Here is an 18225-nt window from a genome sequence, read left to right as displayed (position 1 = left end):
TCATGCTGGTCTACCAGCAGTGGCAGAAATCCCAGTCTACAGAAAGTTCTCGTCATTCTTGAGCATAAGTGAGCAAAAGCCTCTCGCCACTTTGCTCCATATGCTCACGATATGCAGTTCCCTGTGGAGTGTTTCAGAAATTGGTGGTGAAGGATCTGACCTGGAAGCAAAGTCACTTTCATTCCCAAACCGTGAAACACGCCGTCAGTCCCTGTTCATCAGTGTTGTCTCTCAGCTACAATTCTGACAAGAACTTCCTGTAGACTGAGATTTTTGCCACTGCTGGTAGACCTGTATGTCCATATGCTTCAATACACCTGCAGATTCAGCTACTTCCTTCACACTATGGCCTTTGGCCACGGCAAATGCAATCACTCCTTTAGGCCAGTCATTAACATCTGCCAACAAGACACTCACTGCACTGTACCACCTCTTCTCAATCTATGAATCCCATCACACACCTGCAGGTACTTATAGCCTGAACATCCTAATGCAGCACCATCTGCAGGAGTCTGAAGTTACTACCTTAAACACACAAAGTGACAATTTTATTTTTATCGAGGAGCTTATTAACAACAAAACACAACATACAATAAGGTGCATGAAGTGAACAGAAAAAAAGAATGTGTTCCTAAATTAACAAAAGACAAATTAAGTGTAATAAAAAAATAAAAAATAATTAATGTACATTTAAAGCATTTCGTGAACTGGTCAGGAAAGAGACCATGAGTTTCAAATTTAACCATAAATTAATCAAAAAAAATGTTTTTAACTGGAAACACTGCTGTGATTTCATATGGCAAAGCTGAACGAAATTTTACAACCATTATTTTCAGTCAAAAATATTATAATAATATTTTATCTTCAGCACCGTACACCACATCACTCACCACCTGCTTTCCACAAGGATGGCAAGTCCTGCAAAAGTGCACAAAAGCAGTTGCAAAGCTACTGGAAAAGGCCCGTTCTGCTGAAATCACTTTATCAGCGCTTGGTAACACTTTAAACAAGCTTCACCACGATGACGGCATCAACCACATTAAGACTGTAGGCTTACAGAGATTAGGTAAGGTAAATTAACTACTTCCTCACTCACCTCTGGTCAGGAGGTTATTTCCCACTGAAATGCAAGCTGAAATGTCAGCAGACTGTTAGGTGTGGTTTTGATTATACGCAGTATCACTGAAAGCTAAGTATATACAACTAGGTACTACGAGGAGATGTCCTGCAATGCTGTGATTGAATCTCTTCATTTACATTGGCCAACATTTGGTCCTTACATTTCCCCGTCTTCAGCACTTCAGCTAAGACTCTTCTTAAGGCAACAGCACATTCAACAACCCTGTATTCGAACCGCATTGATCCACATACACACACAAATATTCCCCCATTCTTTCATCAACACGTATTTATATCAATCATCAAAAATTTTTTAGATCCTTCAACTTTGAATCAGAACTCATATTTCAATCTCAAATAATAAGCTCAAATAATAGAAAACACAATGAAATGAAGAAGGTAAATGAGAGCGTTTGCCTTTTCACTTTAGAGCTTTCGGATCCAGCTGAAACAAGCCCAACATGTCAAGCATTGCCTGTCTGATGTGGCTGCCAAAGCGTTGAGCGTCCTGAAGAACAAAACGCCAAAAGAAGAAGAAGACATGAAAGAGACTTTCAATCAACCAGTCAAAGATTTACAGATTCCCTTCTGATACCGTCAATACAGTATAGCTTTTCTACTCACCGTGTCTGGGCTGGAATACTTGCAGGAGATGTGGAAGTTAATGAGGTTCTCTCCCACAATAATATAAGCCACTCCATAACCATCGTCAGCCACCTGTCACAGCAAAACAACCAACAACCTTTCAAATAAATCAATCCTCAATAATTCAACTTATGGCTCTTCATCTGCCTGCTGAAGGTTTTCATGGATTGCAAGAGTATTGGCATTGTCCTACTTCATTTATGTGATTTCTTAGTGGTAATTCAAGGTTTATAAGGAGGGTTATGAGCGCTGGCTTTAAGGCCCACATAGGCCTGGGCGATAAAACAGTAGCCATACGTATTGTGAAAGACAATCATCATCAATAGTCACTTTTTCACATTTCTGAGTTCTCACTTCTGTTTCTTTTTAGTTAGCAGGTAATTCAGTATCTGGTCGAACCAAAACCAATGGCCTAGTCCAGGTTTTTATTAATGTCTGACCAAGAACATGCTATGATCTAAATGGATCCAGGCTATCTGAAAGGTGGAGGTTCCCAATTCTTGAGTTAAATGGCGTTGTTCTGTTCAGCTGTGCCAAGTTATTCATAAATACAAGCTATTTAGCAGCTCTGTGCATCTGCAGACCCACATTTTTTATGTTTTTATGAGTTTTTTGAATTAAGTTTAATTTAGTTTTAAATTTAGTGATAATTTTGTTTGCTCTGGTGCATTATACAGTCTTAACTGACCTCTATGACCTTGTCCTTATTCTCTGATACAGTGATTTGGGCTATTCAAATATCCTGCCTATACTTCTGCTGGGAGAACTTTCTGATAGTGTGCTTTTAAGGCTATTAGAAAATCCTAGCTACTGTTTTGTTAAGATTAATGGTTAATGGTAGCAACACTCGGCGCTCATGCCTGCAGGTTGGACGGCAGGTTGCTAAGCTAGCTCAGCTACAGCTCCTCCAAGTATCAGACAGCCTAAAACAGCTACTGCTGGCTGACCACTGAACTACAGACTCAAGTGACAAGTGACAAGGGATAAAATGAGAGATCGGTTCTGCAGGGGTTTAGACTTTTAGCTGACAGTCTAGGCTTCGGTAAGTTAGCTAACAGGCTAAACACCAAAGTACAGACTGTGTTCCAGCTAAATGAGGCTTAGATCACACAGGCTTAGAGGATAAAGACTCATATCTGAGAGTACGGAGTCGAGTGAATGGTTTTAGTGGCGCGTTTTCCACTGTTTTCAAGCTCATTTAGTAGAGCGGTTCCAGGTTTGCTTGCTCTGCCTTTCACTCAAACTAAGCATGTCGCTAGTATCAGACCTACGGTGGGCTCGGTTCGTTTGGTTCGTTGAGTGTAAGGTCATCAATCAGTGAGCTCCCACAGTGCCCACACCCTGTGGCCATCTTAAAGGCAGATGAGGGAATGAGCTAATTTGACCACTAGATAAACACAGACATTTGACACTTCAGACATGTGGTATAATAAAATATTTGTGTTAAATAAATAAGCTGGAAATTAAAAAAAAATATATTTCAATTAAGCCCTTTTCTTTTGCTCTTTATTAAAATAGGTCTTTAATAATTATCAACATTGACTGAAATTAAATAGGATATTTTTTTCAGCTGAATCACCCAGCCCTATGCCTCCAGTATAAAATACTAAGAAGTTTAACATTATCCCCATAGATTCAGCATATTGTGGCGTCTCAGAGTGGGACACCATGACACAAAGATCTTAGACAAGCAATCGTTTTCTCAGGATTTCTTGTGGAAAATCTTCATAATTCAATTTACAGTTTATAGGACAGGCTAAACTGAAGAGGAACTTGAGGTCTTCTCATTTATATAGAACTCACCGGACCAAAGCCTCCACCAGTGGTCGCATATTCAGGGTGGTTGACCAGATTGAAAAGCTCCAACTGCTGCACAGGAGTCTGGCTGGTAGACAACCTCCATGGCTCTGACAGCACCTGCAGACACATGGACACAGGTGTTATGAAAATTCTGCTACCACCAACATCAATTATGCATTATTTAGAGAGACTACCGTCATGAAACACTGACAATTACATTAACGCTATTTTGCTGAAGGTCTTATCCAGAACCGCTCACATCACACACAGGTAGGACAGTCTTGCCCAAGCAGCATCTTACTGATGTGCGCAGTGTGCTTGCCTGGCCTAGGAACTGAACCCTAGACTGCCACAAGGAAGCCTGTAATGTTACCAACTACTTTACATAGGGTTGCATAATTCTGGGAATTTTCAAAGTTGGGAAATTTTCCATGGGAATTAATGGAAATTAATGGGTAATTATGGGAATAAAATGGGAATATTCAAAGCTAAAGGTAAGACACCTACATATAGTTGGCAAAAAATTGATAATAAGTAAATATGATACCAAAACAGTTAGAAAAGCAAAGCTGCTCCTTCGTCTCAGGCACATGGTGAATGACACACTGAAAGGCTACTGACACTACTGACACACTATCGAAAGCACATATTTGGAGCAATGGACTACCTAAAGTCAAGTTTTGACGAGGGTCATATTTTTATTCACAGTAATAACACTGAAACATTTAAGCAACTATTAAATCAGGGTGTAGTCCCACAGTTGCTCGCTATCTGGTAAAGCCTAACAAGAGGTTAGCTTACCAAGGCTAGCTACCTATATTTTTTGCCTCTTTGCAACCCTTACCTTACACCAACCACTTTTGTAAAAGGGTTTATAACCACCAGCAGGTGAACATTACTCAACCCAGGCATATTAAGACAAATAAGACAAAATCAAATTAAATTAATTATAAGCAATAATATTTGATCATCTCTGCTCTTAACGTACCTCTTGAAGGAAGGGCGAGTCCAACCCCAAGTACTTCGAGACCACATAGAGACAAAAGAGGTGGCGGTCGATGCCTTTCCCGGTCATTGCTAGACGGTACAACTGCTGGTGTTTCTCAGCGGCCTGTCTCAGCAGGGCCAGTTTCTTTTCTCTCTGTGCAAAAAAAAAAAAAAAAAGACAGACTGGTCAGTACCTTTGGAAATATACCTGAAGCATGTCCACCTTGACATCTGACCTTTACATAAAAACTGATGGTAAGCAGTATATGAGTCTCTAAGCAATCATGCTTTTGAATTTGTTTCCACTGTTGTTTCCAACTTTTTGTCACTGTCCAATGAAAAACATGTACCTCCAAAATGATGACTTTACAGGAGAAGACAAACATTTTCTTACACTTGAATGGAAGTCAATGTAAAATAAGAGCTTATTCCAAGTCATTTTAAGCATTTCTATTGATCTATTCTTTCAGAGGTTTTTACACAGTGTACAGAAGCAGCTACAGGGTTCAGTTACCATGGGGAAAATACCAAAAAACGGACAAAATGTTTTTTTTTCATTGGACAGCAGCAATATAAAAGGATCAAATATTGACAATATTTTGCTTCTACTTTTTAAAAAAGGAGTTTTCGCTCATTCCTGAATGTAACACCTTAGAATAAGACCAAGATAAATATAATACTATCAAATGTAGGGGTGTTAGGTATGGTAAAAATGTTATATCATCATATTTAAAGACAATTTCACAACACATGACAATACAATACATGATAATACATGACATGCAACAAAAAATGCATCAGTTAAGACTTTCTTAAAAACTTCTAATAAATCTCCCACAATCCCTGTAATGAAATTGGTCAGTGTTCTTTAAGACAGGATGATGTCAGCAATATGCTAACTTGTAACACAATAACAGAATTTACAGGGTCTCTGCTCCCTGGGCGCCACAGCAATGGACACATGTGCTCACCGCCACTGTTTGCATTTGATCACTAGTGTGTATGTGTGTGTGTGTGTGTTCACTGCACAGATAGGTTAAAGGCAGAGGCCAAATTCATCTGTGTCCAACACTAATGATAAATATGGTTGTGAGCCCCCCCATGTTGTGGTGCCTGGATGCCAGAAATGCAGCAATCCATTGGTTTCTCATCTTTTCTGTAAAAGGAAGCTCTGAACTCCTGCTGAATCGGTTTGTACAGTCAGTGGGCGTGGCTGCAGTGACTCCCACCACTGGTGAGGTCATGGGCATACCCTGTATTATGTAGCGGTGGCCAACGATCTTCCAAATGTTGATGCTCACATTGGCTATTGTAGTGACAAAAGAGGCAGAGCAGCTTCTGACTGTCTCTGTTTACCCCTTCCTGCTTCCTCACTAAGCCCTGTCACTACACGCCAGTTATCAACCTCCTAATATGTATTTTTCAAATGTGCTGACAGGGCGGGAGACCTGCTGATATTGAGGGTGGATTATGGCACCGTCATCTTGCATCTCCAAAACAGGACACAATTAAAAGATATACTAATAACAACTGCCAGATCTTATGTGCTGTTAGCAAGCTAAAGAGATTCTCACGGATAGCTTTTAGTCATTCCCCCATTCGCCTTCCCGGGTTTGGCTATCTCAAGTCTTATGCAATACCTAAAAATTAGCAGGTGTGTTCCCTTCTGATGCGAGCTTAGCTGCTAGTTTGGTTCAGCTGAGGTAGTCTAGTTTGCTTTCAAGAGGGCTGATGATGGAGAGAAGAGATGATAAAAGGCTAGTGTTAGCTTTTAGCCTAGTATGGATCCCCAGTTCCGCTTCGCCATGTGCCATGGTTAAGTTCCATTTATGAGGACACTGGCACATAATAAGCCACTAAGAACAACAGCCAGACCTGTCTACTTCGACCATGTTAGACTTCAACTATGACTATAAATTGTAAAAATTAAGATCTAAGGTTTATACTGGGACAATGACGATAAACTCAATACTCAAGCAATATTGGGGCATGTGCCACTAGATACATTCGCAGCGATGCGGATGAATTAAGAGCACATACAAATGATATATTCCCGCCACCACCATCTGCTTCAATCTTTCCCTCTTTCTACAGGTATTTGTTTTCACTGACTTCCACTGCAAGACATTTTGCAGCATCACAAATAAACTCTCAATCCCATAAATCAGGGCTTCCCATCTGGACACTACAGAGGTGGACGGCGGCTACAATTTAATGCACATTATCTCGTTCAATAACTCACTCCCAACACTGGCTGATGGGTAATGATTAAAGTTCCTGTAGCTGACTTCTGGCCAGAAAGTCTGCGTGTGTTTGTAAATTTGCTTGCAGAGCGCCAAAGCACACTCTGTTCATCTGTAAATTCAGAGCGCTGTCAGAATACAGGTTCAGACATTCAGAGCACTGAGCTCGAGGCACTCGGCGTGCACTCTTGATGTATGCTCTGGCTGAAATGCTGAAGCCACAGCGTTCCAAAATGTTAGCCTTTTCAAATGGTAAGCATGGTTACCAGACCAATACAAGACAGCAAATTCCACTTGCACTGGCAGTGATTTGCAAGTCATTCAGGTGTACAGCAGGAGTCTACACAACACGGAAAGCTTGGTCGCAGTACTGCGAATGTAAGCGTACTTCTTTCATTTCAAACTGATATTAGACCTACAGACCTTATGACTAATTATAAAGGGTTTAAGCTGTACTGCGATTCTGGTTCATGAGCTTTGTCCATACTACTTTCTCATAAGACAAATATCACAAGCCTATTTACCACCCTGTTATTTTGCCTTATAATGCTGATTGTACTTTTACAAAGGGTTTGTGAAAAAAGAGAATTTTACGTTGGCTGAATTAGTTATGGGGCAGTGGTGGCTCAGCAGTTAGAGCTCTAGGCTACTGACGACAGGGTTGTGGGTTCGATACCCGGGCTCGGAAGGTTGCCACTGTTGGGCCCTTGAGCAAGGCTGTTCACCCTCTCTGCTCCCTGGACGCCGCAGCAATGACTGCCCACTGCTCCGGGCACATGTGCTCACTGTACACTGTGTGTGAATATGGTTGTCTTGTCTTGTCTTACTGCACAGTCCTGCTGTCCTCTTGCTTAGCATTATGTGCTGTTAGCAAGCTGAAGATATTCTCCAGGACAGCTTTTAGTCATTTCCTCCTTTACTTTGCCGGGTTTGGCGGTCTCAAATCTTACTAATACAAAAAAATAATAATAATAATAATAATAAGCCGGTACATTCTGTTCTGATGTGAGCTTAGCTGCTAGTTTGGTTCAGCTGAGGTAGTTTAGTTTGCTTTCAAGAGGGCTGATGATGAAGAGAAGAGATGATAAAAGGCTAGCGTTAGCTTTTAGCCTAGTATGAGTCCCCAGTTGCCTTTGTGACTTCGCCATGTGCCATGGTTAAGCTTCCTTTATGAGGACACTGGCACAAGAAAAGCCACGGTCACCAGTCGTATTCCCATAGCTAGCAGAGCCTAGAGCTGATGAGCTGCTCTCCAGTAGCAACACCACCATATTCTCCCAGAGTTGCCGTTGCAATTTGCCAGCTTTCACCAAAACTTTTACTAGTAGGTGGAATGTATGTTAATAATGTTAAGTTCTGCTGGGGTTCTGTTTGATCTTTCTTTTGCAGGAGGAACAAGTGTTTTAGGTTCACGGTTTTTCATCTGCATGTACTGAACTCTCATTATTCAACTATGCCAAGATAAACACAGCTTTGAGGTCATTCTATGGCTTTAAATAATATTGCCGGGGTGAAATAATCTTCACCCACTTGTGCTGTCTGAGTAATAAGGACAGGAGTTTGTTATAAAGAAAATTTGAAGCCCATAGCCTTCCAAAGCAAGGGAACATGTGGTGTGGAAAGGGGGAAAGGTGTTGCAAGTGTCAGAATGTCAGAGTTGAAGCTGTGCTTGCCAAAACCTGCGAGATGAAGTGTGAATGTCACCGTGCGCTTGGCAAAGGCTCTTTTTGTCCGGGTTTCTCTGAGCTGCCAAATGCTCAGAAGGAACAGCGTGGCGAGAATAAGAGACATGTTTATATTATAACGTTACTAAAAAGTTAGATAAATAATATTATAAATATTAATAATACATTTTATTTTACAAAATCAACTACTACTAGTGTGTTTAGAGGTCAATGCAGTTCAGTACCGGCTCATTGTTGACCATAGCCCTGACGAAGTTACAGGTCTCCATGGTGCACGGACGCACGGTCTCGGTCCTTCCCTCTCTGAACAGACGAGTCATAGATGCCTCATAAGTCAAGCAGAACTTCCCTTTGTCCTGCAAAACACATCCAAGAGTTTAAGCTCTTAAACAATAAACTGCAGCGGTTCTTCAGCGGTATTTAATAGAAGTCCAGTGCTCACCTTGAAATGGGCGAGCTGCAGGGCAATCTGGATGAAGGCATCCGGGCTGGTCTTGCACTTCTTGATCAGGCCTTTCCCAAAATCCTGGAAGGGGATGATGTTCAAGTCCACGTCATCGGCCAAAGCCTGGGCCATAGCCAGGGAGTTGGCGATCATGCTCTGGCACTAAGAATAATATGCACAGAGACAAGAGAGCAGGTCAGTCACTGCCAAAACTTCAGCCGTGTTTTGGTCTAATGTGTTTACAATAAGAGGCAATGAGGGGGAACATGTGGGGCTCTGGTTTTGGTGGTTGCTCTCCAGAGACTGACCTCAGATGGGATATTCCACTGTAGCCTCTGAGGTGCAGGGAGGTTGCGGTGAGGCTGTCCTTTGCAGTGGCCTTCAGTTGTGTAGCTCAGCTTGATGTCCATTGCGAGCACTTGCTTTTGGGGGGTAAAAAGAAAATGCCACAGATCACAGATTATCTGTTATGATGAGCTAATAGAGGAATGCTGTACTTTCATATTACATATTTCATGTTAAAATAAAACAAATCTGTGATCAAATTAAATCATTTTAGGCAATACAGATTCCAACAACATATAATGTTACCCAAAACAATGCTTATAATAATGACAACAGTGCTTTACTGACCAATATGACTGTCATTTGTAAACTGTGATTGGTTAAATATGACTATATTCTCATATCATACAGCAAGACTTTTTAGAGTGGCATTATGGAGAATCAGCATTTCTTCATTTTTATTTTATTATCTTTCATTTTCCCTTTACAGCTTTTTAATGCGTCAGGGGTGCATTACAACTATAAATAGGTCACTAAAAAACTAAAAAGTGCATCACTATCAACTGGTTGGGCGATACGGCAAAAACTAAACATCACACTAAACACTTTTCAGAATTGTATAATACACTGATACATAGGATGATATTTATTTTTTTCAGTTGGACTAGACAAATTGCACCTGTTGCACCACATTTAAAACATTAGTAAATACTGTGATCACAATGACTACATTTTGAACATTTGACTACATTTAAATTATTTATTTACATTTATTTATTAAATTAAATAAATTAATTAATTAATTTCAATTAAAGAGGACCGACTACGCTGTTAATCCTGTAATGGCACAGTGTAGTTGGTCAGTGTTCTTTAAATACTGACGATATCCACAATATGCCAAGTAAAGCATGTTGACCATTCTTGCAGTTTTTCACTTTTTGATCTAATGTGAATCTGACAGAAGTTTTTTGATATTATGTCATAATTTCAAGATGAAGGACCAATAGGAATGCATCTTAATGATTCGGAATAAAATCTTCTCATTTACACTTCCATTAAAAGTGAAATAGCTTTTCACCCTCTCCTGTACAGTTGCCATTTTGAGGATACAAGGTCTGTTTGTCACACCACCACCACTGTGGTATAATTCATATATTTTAAAATATAATATAAATAAAATATTGCCGCTGTTATGATCCAGTCTAGGATCAGGTCATATGAGAAAAATGAGAGTGAGCACATGTATATTATGACCAAGGATTGTAAAAATTAAACTGCACAAATGTTTGTGGACACCCCTTATAATGAATGCATTCAGCTACTTCAAGTTGCACCTACTGTACTGCCAATAAAATATAAGCAGGTTAATGTGAACCTATTGGCACCATGTTTCCTAATGCCAGACAAGGGCTAGAGGGCTATAAAGCCCCCCCAACTGTGGAGCAGTGGAAGAACTGTGTTTCATGGAATGACGAATGGTGCTCAATCCAATACTTTTGGGATGAGCTGGGGAGTTGTGGACAAGGTGGGGTGGTGATCCTGAACTCACTATTGCTTTTGTCACTAAATGCAATCAGATCCTCACAGCATTGCGCCTTCAAAATCTAGCAGAAAGCCTTGTACCTTGGACACTACAGACAGTTACTCCAACAAAAGCAGGATAAACTCTTTTTAATATCCTTGATTTTGGAAGCAACAATGAATGAGCGGGTGTCCCAATACTTTTGTCCAAATTGTGTATCAGACAATTCGTTTATCAGTCTATTCTCGAAGTACTGGAATGATGTGAATACTGTGTGTTTTCAGTGTGTGCTCATGCAGATATCTACCTCCCAAAGGTGGACCACGATCGGAGCATCAGCCCAGCTGTGCTCTGCGTTGAGGCCCATTGTTCCGTTCTTGTAAACGATCAGGTTGAAAGATTTATCAAACCACCTGAAAATGCAAGATTAAGCACAGTTACAGATCAGGCAGCACTTACAAGCTCCCCCACACAACCAACAGCCAGAAAGTTCTTGTCATTTTCACACTCTCCTCACCGGTCATAGCACTTGCCATGCAGCAGGGACTTGCCATAGTTGTGCAGAGACTCAGCTGTGTTGTTTACGTCATGGCCCTGCTCTGTGTCATCCAGCGTGACCAAGAAAGCTGCTTTCTCCACTGCATCCAAAGACTGCCTGTTCTTGCCCTGTCTGAGATAGGCATCACGAGCACATGCCCAGGGCACTCTGACAAACACAAAAAGTGCAAAGTAATGAGTGGGTGGCCTCTTAATTGCTTATACATGGTATTGGGAAAGTATTGGGACACCTGCTCATCCAAAAACTGAAGGAGTAACTTTCTCTACTGTCCAGGGAAGAAGACTTTCTACTACTTTGGAGCACTGCTGCGATTTTACTGTGTTCAGCAACAGGAACAGTAGTGAGGTCAGGATGTTGAATGATGATCATCACCCCACCTCATCGCCAAGCACCATCCATCATTCCAGAGAACACCGTTCTTCCACTGCTCCACAGCTAAATACCTGGGGGCTTTTTACCCCTCTAGCCCACACCTGGCATTAGTCAGCATGGTGCCAATAGGTTCATGTTTATCTGCTTCAGAGAGTCCTATTCTACTGGGACCAGATAAGCTGTGTGTGTGTGCATTTGCATATCTGTGTCAGCAATGGGGGCAACTTAAAGAGGCTGAATGCGTTCATTAGTCCACAAACATTTGGACATATAGTGTAGGTGGTTACTATAGTCTCCCAGGTGATTTCTATGACGTTGCAGAATGCTTGCTAGATGGGCGCTATAGTGTTGCTAGGTGGTTACGATCGTGGTATTTAGTGGCTGTGGTATCCCAAGTGGTCCCTATAGTTTTTTAGATGGTTGCTGTGGTTCCCATGCTACATGGAAACTGTATGACAGATCAAAAAACTGTATGCAATCCCGAAGAGCAAAATCGGACCCAATAATCTGGAGTAGGAAAACTGTGGGACGAATCTGCCAGAGAAATCACTGCTATACGAGGTAAGGTGTGTGTGGGGGCACCTGTTTCCTGCGGTGAGGGCAGCAAGCTTTTCCTCTCCAGGCTGGGGCTCCGAGGGGTCCGCAATGATCCTCTCCATCTGCTGCTCGATCTCCCGCGGCAAGAGCAGCCGGCCATCGTAAAACATCCCCACCTTAAAATATCGCCCCTTGTGGTACACCACAATGTGCCTGCTGTCCGACATGTGCTGTATAGTGTCTACGATCACAAAGAGGAAAGAGTGATGGTGAAGCTGATGTGTACAAAGCAGCAAGAACTGGAGGTATTTCCAATAACTTGCAATACAGTACAAATTCCAGCTCATACATTGACTTTCATATCCACAAACACAAAAGTGAGTCACTACTATTACTACAAAAAAGGTACAAAATATAACAACATTAAACTTGCAATGTTATGTGCAATAAAAGGCTATTTGACAACAGTGCAATACCACAACATGCCACAAGAGGGGGGGTAATGGGAATGAAATTAGGTCAAGACATTTGTTTCATGTACAATAAATAAATCTTTCCTCAGAGCAGAGCAAATTTAACAACATTCCGACATGAAATAAATGCCTGACCTTTTGCAAAAGCCATGAACAAAGATACTGAATTACTGATGTATAGTTGGAAAAACAAAAACTGAGTTATATGGCTTGATCTCCTCTGGTCCAGGATTTTAAACAGTGCTTAAATTACAGGACAGCGGCTTACATTGTACGTCCACTGTACGCTTTTCAAATTGCAATACAGCGATGCCCTAAACAAACTGGAATAAGCACACTGTTGTTTCATTGATCGCCTTGGGTTTGCCATCATTTCCCAATGCAGATAATATATCAAATAAATATAAATAATAATAATAATAAAGAAATAAAAGCAGAACTATTAGATCTATGCCGCTATGCAGCTGTAAGGTGGGCTGTGAGTGCCGGGTCTAGTGTGCAGGCAGTGGAGTGAGGTGTCTGGGTTCAGTACCTGAGTCTACGCCTGGGATGCGACTGGAGTTGAACATGCGCTCATATTGCGACGAGCACATGGGGATAGTGTTTTGAAGCAAAAGCTGTAAAAGCAGAAAGGAAGAGGTCAAATAAAAGGTGAGTAGGGGGTTTGGGGGGCCAACGGGACTAATAAGGTCCTAAGGGAACTCTTTGTGGGAGAACATAAGGTCACTAGTCATTGTTGGTGGGGGGAAGGAGAAAGAGGAGCTCGAGCTAAACCGGATCAACATGGAGAGACAGGCTTCCATATGGCAACGCAAACACAAACAAAAGAGAACATACAGAGGAGAGCTGAATGGTGGAGAGCTGAAGTGTGAGAAGAACTGGAGGTGGAAGGTAGTCCTGTATCACCAGTATGCCACAGTCTCTATGCATCAAGCCAAATAACAGGGCAATAGGGTGAGAAGATCATGCCAAACAAATCTGTTACTGTTAATCAGATTATCTGGTAGCACAGGACTAGTTCAGGGGGTCTCTGAGAGCTACGGCAGGGTGGCCTCGAATGGTTCGTCTTACCCCTCTCATGGCCTGGGACACGGCTGGTATTAAAAAGCCGCTCCCACTGGGCGGAACAGCACGGTACGGTGTTAGCTAGAGCAAAGAGCTGCACCACCGCAAACACAACATCAGGAAGCATGAAACGAAAACCAGCAGAAAGGTTTAGAAAAAGATGAGAAACACCAATACAGATCAATCCGAGAAACCTGAAGAATCAAGCCAGAAGACAGTAAGTGTAACATGCTATTATAACACGCGTAACTGATAAGTAATCAATGTACTCAGCCGCCAAACTCCAAACATTATTAACTGAGCAAACTGCTGAAGCTCGTCATTCAGTTAGAGCAGATCGCTGATACAGACAACAATGAAGTTCACTATTTACATATACTGTCAAATTTAAATGAAAAATTAAAGGCAGACCAACTAAAAATGACTTTTTGGGTTAAGTGAACTTGGTAGCAGTAGTATACTAATTGTATTTTAGGTATACCGTGGTATTAAAATAGATGGTTATCAGACCATGTGCTGTGTATAAATAAAAAAATAAAAAAATGAACCACCTTACTTTTTTTAGACCAGTCAGTTAGTAATATAATATTAATCTATAATGAAAATAACCATTAGCTATTTTTGAAACTGTTCAAAAATGCTCCACACTTCATGTGTTGCTGTCTTATGTATTTATTTAATTGTTTATTCATTTATTAATTTACTATATGTAAAGGGAGACTTTTTATCTATACTTATAATATAAAATAATGGATATATATACATAATATATATACAAAGATAGATAGATAGTTTACCAAACTGAGAACTTTTGACTAAACCTATTAAATTATCATTTTAAGTTAGCCTTTGAAATCCAAATGATATTTCCACAGAAAAAGGCTAGAAAAAAAACATTTCATCTTCCAATGTAGATTAATGTAAAAAAACAACAACAAACAAACAAGTATTAAGTAATTGAATTTAGAAGCATTCATCATGAAATGTGTTTTTTGTTGTTGTTTTCTTTTGTGATGATACATTAAGTAGCACAGCTTAAGAGGCCTACCATTACTAGTCACTATTATATCACTATATTACTAGTTATTGATACTGACTATACATTCTTTTATTTGCACATCTTAATAACTTAAACTGTGAATAAACTCTAACCGGTTTTATCTGAGCTCGGTCCAGCTTCCTCCTGTACAGCATGATGGAATGGATGGCGTTCCCAGCCCTCGCTGACTGAAGCTGTGTGGGGAAGAGGTAGAGGAAGTCCTAGAGGGAGAGAAGTTGTTGAGGGCGAGAGTCAAAGAATGCAGGCATTATGTTCATGACATATTTCAGAAAAGGTATTATTGTGTGGCGCACTCGAATTACACGACCCAACAGCACCAAGGGGCCCCCCCAAGAGCACCAAGATATCATAATAAACCCATTTATATTGTAAAAATAATTTTTAAAAATGGTATTAATAAACATGATTTTTATATACATTTATTTTCATAGTTGGCACACCAATACTAGGTTAATTTCCGCTGTTCTGCTGCCACTGTTGGGCAAATGCAGAAATGCGCTGCATGAGTGGTTGATAAATGCCCAGGTGCTTCAGCGTATTGCACAATATCTCCATCTCCCTATGAAATCATGAAGCATCTGGTGCTGAGGTGGTGGTGGTGGTATTGGGAGCCTCAAATGAAAATCTGCTTAGGGCCTCACAAAGGATTGGGTCGGCCGTGGTGTGGCGTTCGGCATGTAACTTACTGTTGCGTAATAGTTGCTATTGACCATGATTGGGCCTCGGCTTCTAAGGTAGATATACTCCTCCCACCAATCGCTGACCTGTAAAATAGCAACAAATGTGAGTGATTGTGAGATACCAACCCCCCACCCCCCAAATAAATAAATAATACATAAATAAATACATAACCAAACTTACATAATTGGTGGCCCACAAGGATTTCAGCTTCAGGTACCACTGGAGTTTGGGGCCAAGGTTCTTCTGAAAGTCTAAAGCAAGTTCCTCCATTCTTTTGTACTCCACATCATCCAGAAGAGGGCGCACAGACTCCAGATACTGTTGGTACAGGTTTGTGATTTTATTCAGTGGCCAACTGCAGTTCGAGAACGACTCCAGAACTGAAGCAGAACAAACACTGAATAAACTGGGCAGTGGGGTCCAGTCTCTGGAACAGTGTTCGGGCAAAAACAGCATATATCTGTGTATGAAAGTGCGGTCTAGTCTTCACACAGGCTATTGTTAGTCTAGTTCATGAACTCAGTTCCCAACAGAGTGCATTTTAGGGAGTTAATACACATCACACGCTGTACCTCTTACTTTAGGGGACAAATACCAAGATAACTCTGAAAACACAAAATCAAAGAACTGTCGATATTAAACCAATAATGTTACGTGTATGTGCTGACTGATTCTCCATCAAAATTCAATCAATAATTAGGGCTGGGCGATATGGTTAAATTACTATATCACGATATTCAAATAATTTATCACGATGCATGTAATTACAGACTAAACACATCAGTAGCGACAGATTCTTATAAACTACTATTCAGAGACTCTTCTGTACTGAATACAGTATTTTTTAATTCATCATCTGCTGAAATTTATCTAATTAAACCAGTCTAATTACACTGCCTTTAATGAAACCTGCAGCTGATCAGCATTTATTAAGCACTAACAGTATCCTCGATATACTTAGAAAAGCATATTGTCATCACGATAAAAAAATTCATCACGATACAATAAAATATCGTCATATTGCCCAGCTCTATAATAATTCTCTATTAATAATTCATCAAATTAAGCATTTTTTGACAACTATATTCTTTACAAAGTCAAAAAAATGGTCTGTCTTACCCGTCTCATCGTGTCCTTCACAGAGGGCACGGGTAAGTGTGGCAGCGATGTCTGGAAGCTATATAAGGTTGGTGTTTGTATCCCAGAGAAAATCTTCACAAGTACCTTAAAAAACAGCGTTACACATTTCAGCATAAAAAAGAGCAACCTGCACAAAAGATGCTGCTGCTAAAAATCTCATCGACTGGCTTACTCACCAACCAAACACGTGTTTTCCAGGATATACTGCCATGGCGTCCTTCCATCCAACCATGCCAGGACAGCAGGCTCCTGAGGACGTTCCTCATGGTGAATATGATGGCCACCCAGAGCCCTGTGCCAACTAGGATACCCCCCACAGTCCTTTGGGTGTCCAGGGACATGTACTTACTGCACAGAGTAACGAGAGCAGACATCTGTTAATGCCAGATAACTTTAAACAGATGTCTGAGGTGATGGGAGATCTGCGATGCGAAAGCCAGCCCTACCTCACTGGTATGTACTTCCCAACTTTAAGGAAGAGGCCTAAGGAGGGGTCCAGTTGAGCATATTTCGCCCTTCCCATGTACCCTGCTAGCACCAGCATATACCCAGGGGCGCTGCCTGGGTACACTCCATTCATAATGCCATTCTGTGGACACATTTCCAACAGGGAATATCAATGTACATTTTTTGGAATATTTTCCATGTCTCCTGAGCCGTAAAATTAAAGGAATGCAATAGCAGGTGTATAAGGACTCAATGCACAGGTGGGTGAAGAGCACCTTGAAGCGGATGAACTTCTTCTTCCATGAGTGGACACCTGACAGGTAGACCTGGCGCAGAGCTTCGTGGCTAAGCTGCAGATCAATACCATCAGGAGAGACGGTAAACTGGAAGGCTACAGCCTGGTGAGCCTCTGCCATGCTGACTGGGGCACAGGGTCACCAAAGGACAGCAGTCTGTGAGAAAAAAAGAGATATAGAGAGAGAGAAGGTCACTGGTGTTCAGAATAGAATTAATAATAATGTTTATATCTTGGAAACGAGCGGCTGTGCACCCAGGGTTTTCAGTCAGCATCCCTCCTTTTATCTGATTTTGCCTGATCTGCAGCCCATGGCCTCACTAAATACACAGACTGACTAGCATGTGAATCCACATGACTACCAGATCAGCCAAAAGCATGGACAGCACCAGTCAAGGAGGCCTTGCATGGACAAAAGAAGCAGTAAACAGCACAACAGAAGGCATTCTATGAACCTGGCCAAAAAGTCCCTATAGCTTTCCTATAGAGGAGCCATTGTCCCTTGGCCATAGTGTGATCAGGAAGCTGCTTGAATTTACTGGATCCAATGATTCAACTGTGCAATACACACATTTTAGCATCACTGTGTGAAACACAGAAATCTAAAGGGGTTCACTAGACAACAGTATACTACAGGTGCAGCAGCAGGACAGTCAGCTACCATCCAGAAAAGGGTCAAATTGTAAAAGTAAACCATGATCTGTAAGGGGTGAACAATCTACATATTGATTATATTGATAAAGAGCCCCTAAAGCACTCTGGAAGGTTCCCTTGATTTAATAATTCATTTAGTCAATTTTTTTATAAATCATTCCCTTGTTTTAACACTTCATTGCCCCATTAATCACTTTTTTATATATATAAA

The 18225-nt window shown here is 41.0% G+C and overlaps 1 protein-coding gene across 2 annotated transcripts in view; it reads right to left on the bottom strand.

Moving 5' to 3' along the window:
- Window positions 1-495: 495 nt before the first annotated feature.
- Window positions 496-18225, bottom strand: part of cpt1aa (carnitine palmitoyltransferase 1Aa (liver)) — a 19426-nt gene continuing 1696 nt past the window's right edge. Inside the window, exons 2-19 of one of the 2 annotated variants that reach the window (XM_072671650.1) lie at window positions 17341-17517; window positions 17065-17207; window positions 16795-16966; window positions 16598-16702; window positions 15659-15796; window positions 15484-15561; window positions 14890-14997; window positions 13744-13831; window positions 12245-12440; window positions 11249-11437; window positions 11039-11144; window positions 9233-9346; window positions 8922-9086; window positions 8704-8835; window positions 4553-4705; window positions 3568-3681; window positions 1744-1836; window positions 496-1627 (exon numbers count right to left, since the gene is read on the bottom strand). In XM_072671650.1, the coding sequence (XP_072527751.1) occupies window positions 1541-1627; window positions 1744-1836; window positions 3568-3681; window positions 4553-4705; window positions 8704-8835; window positions 8922-9086; window positions 9233-9346; window positions 11039-11144; window positions 11249-11437; window positions 12245-12440; window positions 13744-13831; window positions 14890-14997; window positions 15484-15561; window positions 15659-15796; window positions 16598-16702; window positions 16795-16966; window positions 17065-17207; window positions 17341-17481 (2322 nt within the window). In that variant the 5' untranslated portion in view covers window positions 17482-17517 and the 3' untranslated portion in view covers window positions 496-1540. Of the gene's footprint in view, window positions 1628-1743; window positions 1837-3567; window positions 3682-4552; window positions 4706-8703; window positions 8836-8921; window positions 9087-9232; window positions 9347-11038; window positions 11145-11248; window positions 11438-12244; window positions 12441-13204; window positions 13290-13743; window positions 13832-14889; window positions 14998-15483; window positions 15562-15658; window positions 15797-16597; window positions 16703-16794; window positions 16967-17064; window positions 17208-17340; window positions 17518-18225 lie in introns of both variants that reach the window. The other variant, XM_072671651.1, reaches the window with a different exon arrangement.

This window comes from Salminus brasiliensis, chromosome 25, assembly GCF_030463535.1.
Source record: "Salminus brasiliensis chromosome 25, fSalBra1.hap2, whole genome shotgun sequence".
In the NCBI taxonomy this organism is placed as follows: domain Eukaryota; kingdom Metazoa; phylum Chordata; class Actinopteri; order Characiformes; family Bryconidae; genus Salminus; species Salminus brasiliensis.
This window is presented reverse-complemented; position numbering and strand designations above follow the sequence as displayed.